This window comes from Theobroma umbraticum, unplaced genomic scaffold (assembly GCF_002168275.2).
Source record: "Theobroma umbraticum cultivar Fairchild unplaced genomic scaffold, ASM216827v3 scaffold_20.0, whole genome shotgun sequence".
Classification (NCBI taxonomy): Eukaryota; Viridiplantae; Streptophyta; class Magnoliopsida; order Malvales; family Malvaceae; genus Theobroma; species Theobroma umbraticum.
In genome coordinates this window covers 1,248,331-1,265,068 of record NW_018397266.1, presented here as the reverse complement: position 1 = coordinate 1,265,068, position 16,738 = coordinate 1,248,331, and the positions used below count along the sequence as shown (strand labels likewise).

The following is a 16,738-nucleotide window of genomic DNA, read 5'->3' as shown; positions in this document are numbered from 1 at the left end:
TTAATGCTTTGAACATCTGTTTTGATATCAACCATAACACCCTTCAATTTGATTTAAATGTACTAAAAATGCAGGTCAAATAATTGTTAGCATCACTAGAATTCCGAACTGAATAATCAAATTTTGATAATTTCTTTATTGTTAATTATGATCTTGTCTCCGAAGGAGCAACAAACAACTTAAAGATTGGTAGTATTTTGATAGGTACTAACCAGAAAAGGGAGATACTGGAAATAATTACATGATCTCCCCTGCATCGCATGGATTCAAGAACTAATTCCCAAAAGTAACAGTAACAGATAGGACAAAGATCAGTCCCTGTCCAAGTTCGGGCTCTAATGTGCAGCTGCTTCGTATATTAACAAGCGAAAAGCATCTCAGCTGTCCAAACTGCAAAAGATACCATCCGAAATTTAATATAGTTGGAAAGGGAGAGAGATTCTGAAATGGAAGAAAATGTTTGCCGCTTCAAGGGAAAATCTCATGGGTTAGACACCAAAGAAACAGAGAATTCTTCCCTTTGTTAATGCCAAAAAACCTGTCAGGTTTTCTCAAGTGTAGACACCAAGTCTATTCTTTAACAACGATCTTCACATATCTTTCTTTGTGTCTTATTGTAATAGGAAACAGTCAATCCTGGTATTGACAAAAAAGGCAGACTTCTTCCTACTAGTATACAAGAATATTCCAAGACAAAAGAAGTCAATTCTGATCACTACAGATCAGAATCAATGTCCGCCTCGTTGAAGATGGAAACCAACAAAATTCGTATCTAAGAATTCACGTTACACTTTGGCATTGAAGCGTATATTTAAGCTAGAAGTTCACATTCCAACGTGACTTGCATAGGGAGATAGTCTTGATTTCTGACTAATTAACTAGACAATCACAATGGCGGAATCATATCCAATGAATGGGGGAAATGGCACCTACAGCTACACCCAAAACTCCTATTATCAGGTGGAAATCCCTTATTGTGAACATTTTCATTTGCTAGCATACTTATATTTCTATTGTAGTTGGTGCTTACCTGATACTCTATATTTTTTTATCTGTACAATTACATATTGCAGAAGACAGGTATAAATGTTGCGAAGGGGATGGTCAGTGAGGCAATTGGGGAGAAGCTTGACATCAATAACTTCTCTTCTTGTTCAAACTCATTTCGTATTGCTGATTTGGGGTGTTCAGTGGGACCAAATACCTTCACTACTATGCAGAATATTGTAGATGCTGTGCAGCACAAGTACCAATCCCAAGGCCTTGCTTCAAAAATTCCTGAATTTCAAGTGTTCTTTAATGATCAAGACTCCAATGATTTCAATACCCTCTTGACCTCCATGCCAAAGGAAAGGCAATACTATGCAGTCGGTGTACCAGGGTCTTTCCATGACAGATTATTCCCAGAGTCTTTTTTACATTTCGTGAACTCCTCTTTTGCATTGCATTGGTTAAGTAGGGTGCCAGAAGAGTTGCTGGACAAAAACTCCCCTGCCTGGAATAAAGGGAGAATACACTATACAAATGCCTCTGATGCAGTAGTTGATGCTTATTCAGCTCAATTTACCAAGGACATGGAAGGCTTTTTGGATGCAAGGGCTAAAGAGCTTGTATCTGGAGGGATGATGGTAATAATCACACTAGGTTGCCCAAATGGGATGCCATATGCACACCTTGCAGCTGGGATAATGTTTTATTGCCTGGAATCCTGCTTGAACGATATGGCAAAAGAGGTGAGAAACTCAACAGCTGTAATCTTTACTGAAAATATTGTAAAATCCAACAGTTGATTGCAATTGTGTTGATAAAATTTCACTAATATATGGCCAAAAATTCCAAAAGATGTGAAACTGAAATGCTATTTAAACATTACAGGGATTATTAAGTGAAGATCAAGTTGATTCATTCAACTTACCTATTTATGCTCCCTCTCCCAAGGAGATTACTGAGCTGGTGGAGAGAAATGGATGCTTTAGCATTGAGAGACTGGAGTTAACAAATTGGCGAACTGAGGCTGATCCCAGAGGTGATGTAAGGGCATGCGTGATGCATGTAAGAGCTGGCTTCGAATCAATCATCCGCAAACATTTTGGAAATGAAATTATAGATGATTTATTTGAACGGCTTCTTAAGAAAGTCAAGGAATCTTTCCACTTGATTCAGTCAAGCTACATAGGAGGAACTCAGTTATCTGTTATTTTGAAACGCAAATGATGGATTTTGCAGCTGAAACTAGCACTGTTTTCAAGTACATTTCTCTGGTCAGCATAACTTTTGTAATAATAAGACTACTTTGCTATAAGCGAATAAACATATATATATGTTGAGAACGAACTTGCAAGCAGCCTCATGGCTAATTTCTTATAGTTGTACTCCTTTTGTGGACAGTAGGGAACAATCATATCGCTGGTCTTTCCATGGGATTTAATCTAATTACTGTCCAACTAATAGAATTGCTAAAACTCAATATGCTTTTTCAATCTTAAAAGTCCATATGTTACATAAGAAGCACTAATGAATCAAATCCATCATAATTTCTGCTTGTTCTTGTCTTCTTCTTTACTCTGAGTTTTTTGAATTAGTCTTGTTCCGAGCAACGCTGGCCTTCTCTCCATACTCAAGCCTCTCCTTCCTTTTCCCCCCATTTCCCCCTCTCTTCTCTCTTTCTTGCTCCTTTCAAGCACATCCAATTACACTACCCTGTCTCTCCACACTCCATTGTCACTCTTTGCTCTATCTGTTGCTTTCACTCTTTGAAATCTACTTTCAATATTGCAGACAAGTCAACTGCTTTAAACTCCAAACCTTTGGCCATGACATTGCTCCGAAGGGAACTCAGTAATCTGTTCCTTTTTTAAGTTAAAAATATTGCTCTTTTCTATATGTATATATGATACATTTCTCTGATATTTTTAAGGCTACTCTGCCCCCATGTTGCACAAACATACATTGAGAAAATGTTTATGAACCCTTTTGCCCGTTGAGGTTTTGATCAACAAGTGCCCAACTGTTGATCATCATCCATCCTGTACGTTTGATCCCATCGATGCCATGCTTTCCATTTGTTATTATCTTTTCTGCCATCAGGCTTTACACTATTCTTTCTTTTTGCAACTAGCATCAACATCTATCAATGTAGTCTGAAGTGGGAAAACGGCAACTTTTCACAACAACTTGTTCCCTACACTGACAGCTCTCTTTCAGGAGCGTTGTGATATGATTTTGCGAAGTGACAGAGCCGGCTTGAGCACAAACCATCAAAGACTTTATTTTAGGTCCCACACTTTTATTAGTCTCACCATTTTATATAATATAATTAATTATATTAAAAATATATAAAATTTAAATAATTAATAGAATATTTTTAAATTAAATATCTATTAAATATTTATTTTCTCTTATTTCTTACCTTTTATTAATTTTCCATCACTTATTTCATTTTCTCATTTATGTTAAAATCAAAATAATTAATAAAATTATATATTTTTTACTTTTCTAATTATGTGTATAATAAATTTTTATTTTTTTATTACTTCTTAATTCTCATACTACTAATAACTTTTAATTATTTTTTATATTTTCAATAAATATAAATATATTTATAATAATCTCTAACTAATTATAATTTTTTTAATTGTAGTAAAAAAAATTTATTTAAATATTTAATCATTTTAGACTTTTAAAAGTATTGAATTGCCATGAGATGTAATATACTCACTCACAAGTTTCACTTCTCTTCTCACTCTGTTACCTCATTTGAGGCCATCGATCATGGTTCGCCTTGAGTGATAGACTGCCGTAGTCCGTAGAATAGGAAGTGATGGTGAATTCATCATATGTTCATACATGCATACATTCATTCATGTACATTCCCTAATGTGAGACTTTTCCGTCCCAAGATATCTATAATTTTTCTGGGTAAGAAGAAGATTTCAACATCAAGACAGGTGTCTATATTTGACTTTCGAATCAGCAATCTAGGTGTATTTAATGGTATTTATTATTAATATTAGTACAATTTCCATGTCACTGCTACACTGATTTTCTGATCAGACTCACTGAAACTCCCGTCTATATCGCTTGGTTTGAAGTCAACTGTTAACCACTAGAATATCTTTGGGTTGGAACTATTCCAAATCCTTGCATCTTTTGAAGATTGACATTCTATAAATAGGCGAAACCAAGGCGACTCCCACCCCAAGCCACACAGGTTGCTTGAGTGAGAGAGTTGAACCGTTGAAAGGCTTAAGGATGAGCAATAACACTGGTGAAGTTCTGGAGTCACATCCCATGAAAGGCGGTGACGGAGCTTACAGCTACGCTAAGAACTCATACTTTCAGGTATGCCTTTTTTGATCTTTTGGTACTGCTCGACATATGATCCAAAGGACAGGACGGTCGAGACTTTTGACCTTAACCCATCATTTTGGGGTCTGTACTCCTTTCCTTGACCAGTATGCGATGTTGCTTTATGTCAAAACATGTTGTTGCATTTATATCTGTCAAGGTGATTTAAAGGTCTGCAATTGTAAAAGTATGTACTAGATTCATGCTCCTTACTTTCTTAGTTTGTTTTTGTTTATTTTTTTTCCTACCTAAAATATATTGAATTTATAAATTTTGATCATAATTTTACACAAATTGAATATTTATCTTAAAATTTTTTTTTCCTTAAATACATAAGTTTAATCATTAAGTGATCATTAATATTAACATTTTTATTAATTTAATGATATAATAATTTTTTTAAATAGTTTTATTTTTTATTAATTTTAAAAAATATCACATTATATAAATTATTATTTTTTATTTTAAAATTTTTTTCTCCTATTATAAAAAAATTCTCTCTACCTTATTTCTCGTGGGTCAATCATCCTCGTAGTGTGATTTGATTGTAAGGAGCACACCCAAATCGCACTCCCCTTGGGGAGATCCGACCTTATGGCTAGCCGACGCAAGTAAGCGTAGTCAATAAACAGATTTGCAGTTAATTTTACAATCATTATCCTTCGGTATGCTTCATGGCATGCTAACGAGTTTTCTCGTCAGTTTCCTAGCCAAAGTGAGTGTCAAATCTGGCTTACTGGTTTGGCAGCACCAGATCCTCCTAAGACAGACCTTAAGAGTCTTCGATGAGGGCACTGAAAATGTCAATATTATTTCACACAACAATAATAAGAAACAAGTAGCTGAAATTATTAACTTTTTGGTAACACCACAAGCTAAGTGAGATCAATAACTGTTGCAGAGAGCGGCTACAAGCACTACAGATGCAAAGATCCATGAAGCGATAACGGAGAAGCTTGACATAGTGAAACTCTCTTCTACTTCGAACACATTGCGTATTGCAGATTTAGGATGCTCAGTTGGACCAAACACCTTCATTTCTATGCAAAACGTGCTAGAAGCGATGCAGCATAAATACCGAACTCAGGATCCTCCTTCCAAATTGCCAGAATTCCAAGTGTTGTTCAATGATCATGCTTCCAATGATTTCAACACCCTGTTTGCTTCCCTCCCATCTGAAAGGCAGTATTTTGCAGCTGGAGTGCCAGGATCCTTTCATAACCGGTTATTTCCCAAGTCATCCCTCCATTTTGTTCATTCCTCCTATGCATTACAGTGGCTGTCCAAGGTTCCAGAAGAGGTGCTAGACAAGAACTCCCCTGCATGGAACAAGGGGAGGATTCACTACACAAATGCTGCAGAAGACGTAGGCAATGCTTATGCAGCCCAATTTGCCGAGGACATGGGGATATTTTTGGATGCTAGAGCTAAGGAGCTTGTGGCTGGAGGGATGATGGTGCTCATCTTGACATCAATCCCTGATGGGGTACCTAATTCTCGCGTTCCAGTAGGTGTGATGTTTGACCTTCTGGGTTCAACCCTCATGGACATGGCAAAGGAGGTAAGTCGCATCATCTGTTCGCGAACCTAACAAACTATAAAATCCAAGCAAGAGCTTTTGCAAGTTACACTGAAATGTCTAAAACAAGTATATAAATGACGAAGCTGATATGCTTTGCTGCAGGAAATAATAAGTGAATCCCAGGTGGATTCATTCAACTTGCCTATTTATTCTGCCTCTCTGAAGGAGATGAAAGACATGGTAGAAAGAAATGGCTGTTTTAGAATTGAAAATATAGAGACAACGAATCCCGTATCTAAGATAGATGCCCAGGTTGGTACACGACCTTGTACAATGCACCTAAGAGCTGGCATGGAGGGAATCATCAGCAAGCATTTTGGGAACAAGATTATCGATGAATTATTTGATCGATTCGACAGGAAAGCTGAAGAGTACTCCCACGTGTTGAAGGCAAGCTGCACTGCAGGAACCCAGTTACTTATAGTTCTGACCCGCAAATGATAGGTTTCAAGATGGTACTTCAGAATCCTTTACCACTCTGCTTTGGTCATTTAACTTGTTTCTCAGCACGAACTATGTTGTAGTGTTCTATAAATTTAGCATTGAATAAGACCCATAGTCCAAAGCAAGTCCTTATTTGGGCTAACCTGATGTAAAAATTTCTATTATCGTATGATATTTCCAGTTTGAGTAAATTTAGAGCTAATGATGATGATTTAACCCACCAGGATATATAACTTCCTGAAGGCAGCAAGTTCATTACAAAGTACAGACTTGTCTATGGTTGGACACAGATCTCATATTTATATTCTATGAACAACCAATATGCACAAAAAAGAAGAATCCTAAGGAAAGTCATGACCAGCCGTTTTCTTTTACCTGAGCCCAACCATCAGCAACCTTGCGCCTGCAATGAAAGCTTGTACAGAAAAGAAGAGCAATGTATTGGAAATCTCTAGGTTTTTAGCACTCCAAATCCTCTAATTCCATGCACCGGTGCATGTCATTGAACAGCTCCAATGATTATGGGGAAGTGAAACCCACTGTGATTTGTTGCACAATCTCAAGAAACCAAACCAACATAAATAAGTAGCATATTGTACAGTGTTCTTTCTCGAACATCACCACTGGGTATTTACATTAGATAGCATTCAGTCGCTACCAATACCAAACATCAACACTGCGTATTTACATTAGATAGCATACAGTCGCAACCAATATAATATTTGGTATGAATATATACACACACCTAACTAGGAACGACGAGCTATCGATATTTATCTGCTTCAGACTAAAGGGGAACATCCACCAAATCACTCAATGCAAACGCAATCCACGTGCAAACAGAGATTCTAGAGATGACAATCGCGAATTTCTTCTACTAGTCACCTTTTTCTTGATGAGGATCAGCTTGTCATAAACACACCAAGGAAAGCTCAGAAAATGATTCCTATTCATTCCCTCATTATACAGGCCCCAGTAACTTGGATGATACGTGACATGGTACCAAGCAGAGGCTTTTGCAAATAGATCATCTGCTTCAGAATCTAACCCACTTCCCTTTTCATTAAACCATGACCTAGCTTCCTTCCTCAAGGACCTCACAGCCACGCCAATTGCTTCTGCATCTCTTTTCTTTGTGAAAGATCTCGACATTTTCATGATACCCCCACTGAGTATTTCAGCCTCAGTTTTGATCCCATAATAGTCCATCAAGTTCCCCAATTTGTAATCATAATTACTTTTGTGATAGAAAGCATCATCAACATAATCCTCATAGCCATCAACTTCCATATCAGGATCATAAAACCTCCCCAATCTTTCCCGAGTTAAGGACTTGATAAAGCATTCATTGGGTGCAAGGTCTTTCACCTCTCGGAAAAGCTTTCCGATAACATTGTATGATTGATAGGTTGGCTTATCTGGCTTCTCCATGAAATCTGGATACTCTTTAACTCTCAGTTCTTGTGGTATTTCAGCTGGTACACCAGTTTTTGGAAAGTCAACTGCAATTGAAAACAGCTTTGCAAGCCGTATACATTCGCTGCTCATTGCTTTCCCAGGCTCTCTATCAGCAAAAACAGTATGAGCATTTGCAATGATTCCTAAACTGTCATTGACTATGTAGTTTGTGAAATACTCTTCAACTTCCTGCACCAAAATGAACATCATTCATCTTGAATACAGGAGAAATTATTCTCATTTTTAGCAAGAGAGAGAAATTTCAGGGGAGCATTACAGTCATTAATTCATATGGTCTTGGTGCAAACAAAGATGTAACATCATGATCCTTCAAGGATTTGGGAAGTATCCAAATGTTGCATTCACAAAATACAATTTAGAATTAAGCATGACGCTGCAAGCATGTAGATATATTAGTTGTATAACTATTTGATGTAGTCAACGTTTCTCCACTCATGAAACTTTGCTTTTAATTCTACTTTCCTTTTCTCTAAGAAGGGTGGAAAAGCAGAGGAAAGGAATTGGGCATTTTTAAGAATATAATCACTAGAAAAGGGGTAGAGTTGCTCTGGATTCGGACTCTCGTTCGAAGAAATACAAAAGAAAGAAAAGGGATTTTGAGGACAAAAAAATAGTAGGTTATAAAGGCTTTGGCTGTAAGAGGATCAAAGATACACAGGACAAGCAATGTTAGGTACCAAAACAATATGCACACTTTTGTGGCTATGCCCCTCTTTTGACCCCTACACCACCCCTCCCTCCCCTCTTTTCTTTTCTCAGGAAAGAAAAGGTGGATAATAAAGAAGTGACCTTTAGTCCCCCTCCCCTCCCCTCTTTGCTTTTCTTAGGAAAGAAAAGGTGGATACTATAGAAGTGACCTTTAGTCACCTCCCCCCCCCCAACTCTCTCTCTCTCTCTCTCTCAATTATTATTTTTTAAGGTATTTTTTGGTAGCCGGATAAAGTGTAAAATCAAAATTTTCAACAGTTGTAGTTTCTCCAATATATTTGTTGCTAATTTTAAACACTAATTAACAGAATATTTTAAGTGAAAACGCATTGAAAACATCAAGTAATAACCTGTTTAGTGTTCTATGCAGAATATTTCAATTAAAATGGTGATAGCTTTTATTTCAAATGATTTAGCTCTTTCGTATTTTTCACTGCGCATTCTAAATACCACTTAAGAGAACTAAAGACCTACTTATGTTGAATGCAAAAAACAATTTTAGTATAATTGGTTATAAGAAAATATTATTTGACTACCTTATACCCTAAATTCTAATTAAATTTCCTTCTATACCATCTTTTCAATTCTTATCAAATGCAAGAGACTCATGCACTAACCACTAGGTATCCGTCTTTTATTGTTACTAATTTGTTTACTAACATTAAATGTCAATATCAGGAATCTCACAATTAATTCTACACAACCCAACAAAAGAAAATATAGATATCAATTCTGAAACTGAAGCAGCCATAAAATGTATTACAACATAGTACAAAAACTATGCAGATGCTTTGATGTTATAAGAAAAGAGAATTGTAACTCAATACTTAATTTCAATTTGCATATCAAACAAGTTCAAAGCAAATTCAACATTAAAAGAGTAGCACATAATTTTCAACATTGAAGTCTTTTACTTTATCAAACAACAGTCAATAAAATTAAAATGTTTCTCACAGGCAATCAGCCAGTTCCTCTATGGAAGCCTAACTAAATAAAGAGTCCAGTAAAGAAAGGGGAGGAAAAGAGCTATAATTCCATCTTCATGCCAAAGAAAGTTCCTAAATCGTCTTGTTTTCCTTATATAACTTTTTTTTATTAAATATGTTTTGGTTACTGTTTTAGTTTTCAATTTATTGCAGTCCTCTCTATTGTCTCTCTTTTTTTCTCTCTATTATAGTTAGCTAATACGGATAACTGTAGTTTTTTCAAATTAACTTGCTTCACTTTCCTAAAATGTGGATTAAATGAAAATTATCCAAAACAATTGCACAGATGCTCATGCAAAATACCTTAAATAACACTATTGTTTAACTATCTTGTTGGATTACCATAATCTGCATTATCATACATTTGATTTATTTAGATAATAATTAGTCAACAATATTTACTTTCAATTGGAGTCCACAAATTTGCGCACTAATTATAAACTTATCTAGTTTTGAGCCTTGGAACCCTGAAGTCACAATTTGTTACTGACATTCCTATTTTGTAAAGAGAATTTACTTTCCATAAGCAAATGCCAAATACACCTTTATGCATATATCATAAGAGGAGTTATACAATCTAATGTAAGCAAAAATGTGTTAAAACTGACTTCTAAAATAAGAAGCAGGATCCAACATGTAACATTAAATAATTGGTCCTTAGCTGTTACATTGGTGCCACATATAGATCATTAAATGGTTGACAACATGAACCCATAAGAGTTTTGAACAATGTCAAATTGATAATATCCTTAAACCAAAAAAAAAATGTAGCAGCGAGAGAGAGGGAGCGTAAATCATCCATTTTAGCACCAAGAAACTATAACAAGAGAATACGATAACAAGGGCAATGTTTTTTTTTTTTTTGAAAAGTGGATAACAGGCACAATTAGATAAAATTATGCAGAATATTATCTGAATGATTCATTACCTCAATGGTAACTTCATGATCCAATGTCGTAGTTGGAGCTGGTGAATAATCCATAGGAGATATTTGTTTAGATGGAATCAATTCAGGGTCCCAACAGACAAAGTAGATATCACCATCCAGATCACTTCCAGAACACTCATTTGGATGAGGTCTAAAAATTAACACAGTTTTGGGTCAATAAATCACTCTGCATAGTGAAAATTCTAAAGAAAACAGTCAAGTTGCCTATAATCTTGTTATGTGTAAATACATCAAAAAAAAAAAAAAAACAAGACAGATAACATCCATAAATAGGACATAACTTATCCATATAATACAAAAGGATATAGAGTATAGCAAATATGTAATTCAGGAATACCCTGCTGAACAAAAATGTATGCTACAATAGCTAAATCCCTTGAAGGCGTCAGGTGCAACCACTCCCAAGATCTCAACCCTGAGAAGAGCTACAATTATAATCACATACGTAGTTTCACATTTTTTATCCCAAATTTTTTAATACAATCTGTGTGCTCACTCATTTATGAAGTTGTATCAAGTTCAGAATGGTCATGTTAGGAACCCCCAGAGGAAGCAGAAATAATTTTCTCCCAACTGTAAGTGTCAGTTGGTCCGTTAAGGTATATTTCCCAATTTTAAATACACGGCCAACTAGTTCTACCAAGAAGAAAAGGAAATATATGTTTTAGTACTGTGTAACATCCAGTGATGGGGTACCTTTAAAAGGCACAAGCAAAAAAAGCTAAAAATCAATACCCTATACAAAGAGATTCAAAACAACCAGCATAATTTGTGAGTGATGTACAGCCACATAAACTAACCAAGCCCTCATGACAACAAACTAGCAACAATTGCACAATCAAAATAACCAGATTCTGGAAATGGAAGAGATAGACTATAGTGGAAATGACAATTACAATGGAGATAATAAAAGTGCCAGTTAACTCATAGTACCATATTGAGTCCATATAAAAAATGCTTGATAGAGAGGGAGAATAAACAGAAAGCTTTGACCGAAAATAAATAGATAAAATATTTGACAACATAATCAATTGTGCGCTGCTAACACCAAACTTCTGTTCAATTCATACTTGGCCTTATGCCCCACCCACTCCATATTCCCCATAGACAGTAATGCGCACATGCCTACTTCAATGTAAGATGCATGTACTTATTTAGCCAAAATGAGATTCAGACCAAATCTGGTAAGGTGCACGATAACCACAGTCATGTAGATTTTAGATTTTTCAGCACAGTACAATGAAGAAAGAACACTCTTCGTATAGTATTGCAAAAGGTTGAGTATGGTCTTGATTTACCTGCTTCCTTTCTGTGGAAAAACAACACAATCTACCATATGGTTCAAATCAGGCACGTTGACAGCCGTTAAAACACGCACATCGCCTGGGTGCAAGCAGGGATTTTTGGCAACAACTACCTCACCTTGAACAATAAAACGTTGCTTTGACCTAAAGCCCGAAAACTGCACAAAGACCTCGCCATAATCCAATGTTCTGGTTTCATCTAGACATCCCATCATAGACCTTCCATTCGGAACAAATATCCTGGTTTTAGTCCGCAACTCCAGTAACTTTGATGCTCGAAATGTTTGCAACATCATGGAAAGGAATGGTTCAACATCAGGTTCATAACCACACAAGAGCATTTCCTTGAGAATGTTAGTATTCTCTCCAGGAGACATTAACTCCAGAGCCTCCTGTGCCTTTAAAGGATCTGTTAGGATAGCATTCAGTTGATCAACTACCTCTCTTTGTTTTTTCTCAAAAGCATGATCTGGAACTCCAAGAGTAGATAAGAGAGTGATCAACTGGCGATTCAGAAAACAAGGTTGATACTTACTCCAAGCCAAGACATCCAGTTTTGTGTTCTCTGATTCATACTTTGACATGCTCCCTCTAAGGGATAATTTCTTTGATGAGGTGGGGTCAACAGCCACAACACCTTTGAATCCACCAATCCGAATCTGAAATGCTGAAGGAGTGCAACCATTCAAGCGACATTTCGCGGCCACCTTCTTGGCAAATTTAGCCGATATTTTTCCAATTCCATCAGAAAAGACATACTTAATTCTATCCCTTTTAATTTCTACATCATCAATAATTTCGATTTCATCTTTAGCAACACTGAGAGTTTCGGTTGATGAACTGAAAGATTGGCCCAGTCTAGCAGCATACTTTGCCACATTTCTTATTTTACTAAAATCTCCCATCCATGCCCTTATATCTGCTGCAGTGAGCCCTTCTCTTGCAGCAAACATCCATGCTGAATTTTCCCGTAATTGACTTGATGAAAAGGCAAGAAATTCAAATCTCTTATCACCAATGACTATGCCATTTTTAAGAGTAGAAAGAATCCTTCCATAAATTTCAGTTCTCCTACCCCTCGTCAACAAATCTGTGGAATGGATCTTTTCCAACTCCTCATCAACAAAAGTGATGCGAAGAAAATTATCAATATCATCATGAAAATGGCGTAGCACACGATTTGAAACATTAATCTCAGGACCAGAGAAATACACCCTAGAAGGTGTTATCTGAACCCTTCTTACGTTTACCAAACCATCATCTAAGGATATAACAGGTGACCCTGGGTTTTTCTTAGATGCGATGTAACTTTTGTACTGCTCAAGGAGCCACCTTGAAGGTTCAAAGCAGCATTCTTTAAGATAATAAAGTTTCTCCAGAGCATGGTCGATATAGACTTTGTCTATTCGACGTGGATTAACCAATCGGTAAAAAGTAGCATCAAGTGCTGGTCCTGGGATACACCCATTTTGGACCAACAAATTAATCTTAAACAAGATTTCATATGGCAAGTCAATTCCCAGCGGAGGGCCTACAATTGGGACTAGATTAACATTACGGGAATAAGAAGAACCACTTTCCAAAACAAATTTCCCTTCACTTTCCTTGTAGTAAGCAAAGTTCTCTCGGAAATTTGGAAGTTGCAGGTAGTAAGGAAGCTCCAAACACAATACAGAAGACTGCCCAATACAGGATGATTGAGTGAAATCAGTTGTCCTTACCCATTGATCATCAGGCACATCCATAAAATAGTTAAGCGAGGGATCCTCAAACACAAGTCCAGAAGAGCGTACATCTTTCTCATATATCCGAGGAGCGCCAAATAACTAAAAATTACCAAAAAAAAAACACACAGAGAACTATAATAAGCATTTTTCATATATAAGAGTTAAGCATAGCAGAGGATAAAACTTTGGGAAATGGTATTTTCCAGCATCAATAGAATAGCTTAAATTTCTTGCAATGGAAAAGCTAATTCCTCGTGTTTGTCTCTGTGTAGTCTATCAAAGACCTTGCACAAGCCAAGTTTCAGAAGACAACATTTAATTCATCTGTAAATCACCATTTTGAACTGCCTGTTCCAGACTTTAAAGTACATATAGGCTGATCTGTAGTCTTTCTCAAATACATATATACTGATCCCAACCATTTTCTTATTTGCATAAATTCTCAATTGCAAAATATAGCTCATCTTTAATACAAGTGGCGTTTGTTACTTAGAGTGAAGAATCCCATCGAAATCCCCTTTGAACAACCTTAATTAAGAGAGAATATGAGTTTTCTAAATTATCTATTTCAGATCATATAGATCCATAATTTTATGTACATCAAAGTTACCCTAGAAGATCATAGAATTACTCTCAGATAAGTTTTTTAAAGTCACCAACATGTAGCAATGTTTTGATGGTTTTAAAAAGTATAAGTTGTCATATAATGGAAATAAATTTGTATTTCTCAAAAAGCAAGGCAAGAGTAGTGCCAAATCATTAACTTATCCACAAGTCCATAATGACTCTGAAGTAATGGGATGTGTCACCCTTCAAAGAAAAAACTTTCTATTCCCCTATATCAGCAGTAATGACAAACACTATACAATTTTTATGGAAATAACGTCGACAGCCATTTAGCAAGTTCACATTCAAATCATTTCATGGTAGACTAGAAATCAGCAAAACAAAAGTGACATACACTGCTAAGGACAGTAAAATTATTCAACCTGATACATCAAAGCAATTATGATATGTTGAAATATTATTTCTAGGTACCTAATGTAATACCATAGAGACTAACGATGAATTTATAGTCAAAATTTAACAAAGCAACCTGAATCAGAAGGTACTTTGATGTTCGATTGCGCGGACGATGCAGCTCAATCTGCCAGATGTTCTCATAGAAAAGATCCAGCCTGTATTCTACCGAGTGATGTGACAGTAAAAATTGGAATTTCCGCATTCCCATCCCAAAATTCACCACAACATCAACCTCTTCCCAGAGAACATAAAATTTTTCATTTGAGACTTGACAACCAAAATGCAATGTCACATCTCCCATGGTATGCAAAAAGGTTCTTGGCTTTGGCACAATATCATTCTCCATTTCTCGAGACTTGAGATATGAACTCCCATAGTATAGTCTTTGATTCGTCAACCTTATGATCAGCTCAGCATCTGTGCTTTTGGTAAATTGCACAATAGCATATGCTCTTCCTCCCTTTTTTTGCTGCCTAATTTTTAGAGCATAAACAGTTTCCTTGCCTGTATACAACTCCAAAAATGATTTAACTTCCTCTGCATGCACACTTGAGGGGAATCCAGAAACTTGAATTGTCTTACCCATGGAATCAATTTTCTTTATGCTCTTACCACTTTAAAACATAAAAGTCACCGCAAAAACCAGAGACCAATATTTATATAAATACTGCAAAATGCACCAAGATAGGGGACAAATTGAGCAGACTTTAACTGAAACAGTCAAGCTTTCAAACCAAAAAAGAAAGAAAGAAGCAACTAAAATTCTATGTATTTTTACAAGTAGTAGTAGAAGATGCATTTAATAGCACAGATATCTGGCGATTTTTATATTAACGCCCTGCATGATGAGGATCTGCGTTCCCTCTGCCCAAACAACACAAAATATTTGCAATGCTGCATGATCCAACATCACCAGAGATTCCTGTTTATTTGCAAAATACTCTTAAATACAGGTAGTCACTGAGCAAAAATATATTAGTCCCATCCAAATACAATATCAGTCCCGTCCTAAAGGGTAACTGGTTCACTCCTTTTTTCATGTGTTCAATAGTTTTAGAGAGTACCGTGTATAAAACTACATGTTTGTCTAATCATTGATCAATTTTACCTCCTTAAAGAGCATATAATCTCACAACCGCCGCCATATAAAAATAAATTTCCATATCAGTTTACTCCAGGTTAAACCATTTATATCAAGTATTTGAACAAGTTATAAACTATGAACAAAGGATAAATTGAATATTAATATTATATATATATATGACAAATCATCATCAAACAAACACTTGCGAAACAGAAATAAAAGCAAAGTAAGATGGAAAAATGGAGATGCATCCAACTTCTAAGACAGGGAAAGATATCTAACTTCTCCAGAGTCACAAAAGGTTTACTATCAAACAAACAGACGGCAAAAGAGAATTGTTTCGAATTGACTTTCCGCTTTTAATCTTGTTTTCTTGGAACAAAATCAGCTTTTATCATCACTTCATTATAATATCATGTGCAATTAAAATTTCAAATATAAGAAAGAACGGATATAGAAAATAATTGAGAGAATGTGAGTCATGCAAGAGGAAGAAATCACGATGATCCCAGAAAAACAAACAGATATTATTTTTATCATGAGGAAACAAATAATCCTTACCAGAGAGAAGGAGATGAGATTTAGAACAAGAACTCAAATGCGCAAAGCTTCTTGACTTCACTTCACGGAAAGAGAAGGAAAGAATCCATCGTCAACTCTGAGTCAATCACAAGACTGACGAGAATACTGAAGAGGCGAAGAAAATAACCTTATAAGCTAGCAACAATGGCCTCGATCACCTCCATCGCGGAAGTTTACAGTTAAATTACTGCGACTGACACTAACACGTTTCATCATTCCATTGCTTGTCTCTGACTATTAGGCAATGCGTTTCCGCCACGTCAGTAATTGGTGCACTTGAGAATTTCGTGGGATTTGTCTCATTATGTTACGAAGTCAGATTATTTAAATTTATTAAAAGGAAAAGGCACGCTTCCGTACGGTAAGATGGGCCCATATCATATCATTTTTTTCCATTTCCTGGGACCGTAAACTTTTGCGAAACTTGCTTAGTAAGGAGTTCGTAGGAGTTATCCTCTGTGCACAATCTTATTTTTCCAAAAGATACGTCTCATCATCACCCTCCTACATAATAATAATAATT

At 36.0% G+C, this 16,738-nt stretch overlaps 3 protein-coding genes across 5 annotated transcripts; 2 read left to right on the top strand and 1 right to left on the bottom strand.

The window, feature by feature from the left end:
* Nucleotides 1-891: 891 nt before the first annotated feature.
* On the top strand, nucleotides 892-2,214 carry LOC110423535 (loganic acid O-methyltransferase-like). Its single transcript, XM_021437756.1, has 3 exons — nucleotides 892-960; nucleotides 1,074-1,733; nucleotides 1,876-2,214. Exons 1-3 carry the CDS (start codon nucleotides 892-894, stop codon nucleotides 2,212-2,214), a joined length of 1,068 nt encoding a protein of 355 aa, XP_021293431.1.
* A 1,898-nt stretch (nucleotides 2,215-4,112) lies between these two features.
* On the top strand, nucleotides 4,113-6,564 carry LOC110422951 (loganic acid O-methyltransferase-like). The gene is made up of 3 exons (XM_021437013.1): nucleotides 4,113-4,341; nucleotides 5,249-5,908; nucleotides 6,032-6,564. Exons 1-3 carry the CDS (start codon nucleotides 4,252-4,254, stop codon nucleotides 6,368-6,370), a joined length of 1,089 nt encoding a protein of 362 aa, XP_021292688.1. The 5' UTR covers nucleotides 4,113-4,251; the 3' UTR covers nucleotides 6,371-6,564.
* A 368-nt stretch (nucleotides 6,565-6,932) lies between these two features.
* Nucleotides 6,933-16,478, bottom strand: LOC110422950 (RNA-dependent RNA polymerase 1-like). Of its 3 annotated transcripts, none has more exons than XM_021437010.2 (5): nucleotides 16,195-16,478; nucleotides 14,623-15,471; nucleotides 11,794-13,625; nucleotides 10,475-10,625; nucleotides 6,933-8,020 (listed from the first exon to the last, which is right to left on the bottom strand). In XM_021437010.2, exons 2-5 carry the CDS (start codon nucleotides 15,133-15,135, stop codon nucleotides 7,187-7,189), a joined length of 3,330 nt encoding a protein of 1,109 aa, XP_021292685.1. In that variant the 5' UTR covers nucleotides 15,136-15,471; nucleotides 16,195-16,478; the 3' UTR covers nucleotides 6,933-7,186. The 3 variants fall into 3 exon arrangements, with proteins under 3 accessions (XP_021292685.1, XP_021292684.1, XP_021292687.1); XM_021437009.2 differs by having other exon boundaries at nucleotides 14,623-15,216; XM_021437012.2 differs by having other exon boundaries at nucleotides 14,623-15,053; nucleotides 16,195-16,477.
* Nucleotides 16,479-16,738: the final 260 nt, after the last annotated feature.

Bases quoted from the DNA above. Each gene is read 5' to 3' on its own strand.
- LOC110423535 (XM_021437756.1), top strand. From the start codon at position 892: ATGGCGGAATCATATCCAATGAATGGGGGAAATGGCACCTACAGCTAC. The intron at 961-1,073 runs GTGGAAATCCCT...TACATATTGCAG, and splicing joins CCCAAAACTCCTATTATCAG to AAGACAGGTATAAATGTTGC. The intron at 1,734-1,875 runs GTGAGAAACTCA...TAAACATTACAG, and splicing joins TGAACGATATGGCAAAAGAG to GGATTATTAAGTGAAGATCA.
- LOC110422951 (XM_021437013.1), top strand. From the start codon at position 4,252: ATGAGCAATAACACTGGTGAAGTTCTGGAGTCACATCCCATGAAAGGC. The intron at 4,342-5,248 runs GTATGCCTTTTT...TAACTGTTGCAG, and splicing joins CTAAGAACTCATACTTTCAG to AGAGCGGCTACAAGCACTAC. The intron at 5,909-6,031 runs GTAAGTCGCATC...GCTTTGCTGCAG, and splicing joins TCATGGACATGGCAAAGGAG to GAAATAATAAGTGAATCCCA.
- LOC110422950 (XM_021437010.2), bottom strand. From the start codon at position 15,135: ATGGGTAAGACAATTCAAGTTTCTGGATTCCCCTCAAGTGTGCATGCA. The intron at 13,626-14,622 runs GTTGCTTTGTTA...GGTAATTTTTAG, and splicing joins CAAAGTACCTTCTGATTCAG to TTATTTGGCGCTCCTCGGAT. The intron at 8,021-10,474 runs GTAATGAATCAT...ATTTTGGTGCAG, and splicing joins ATCATGAAGTTACCATTGAG to GAAGTTGAAGAGTATTTCAC.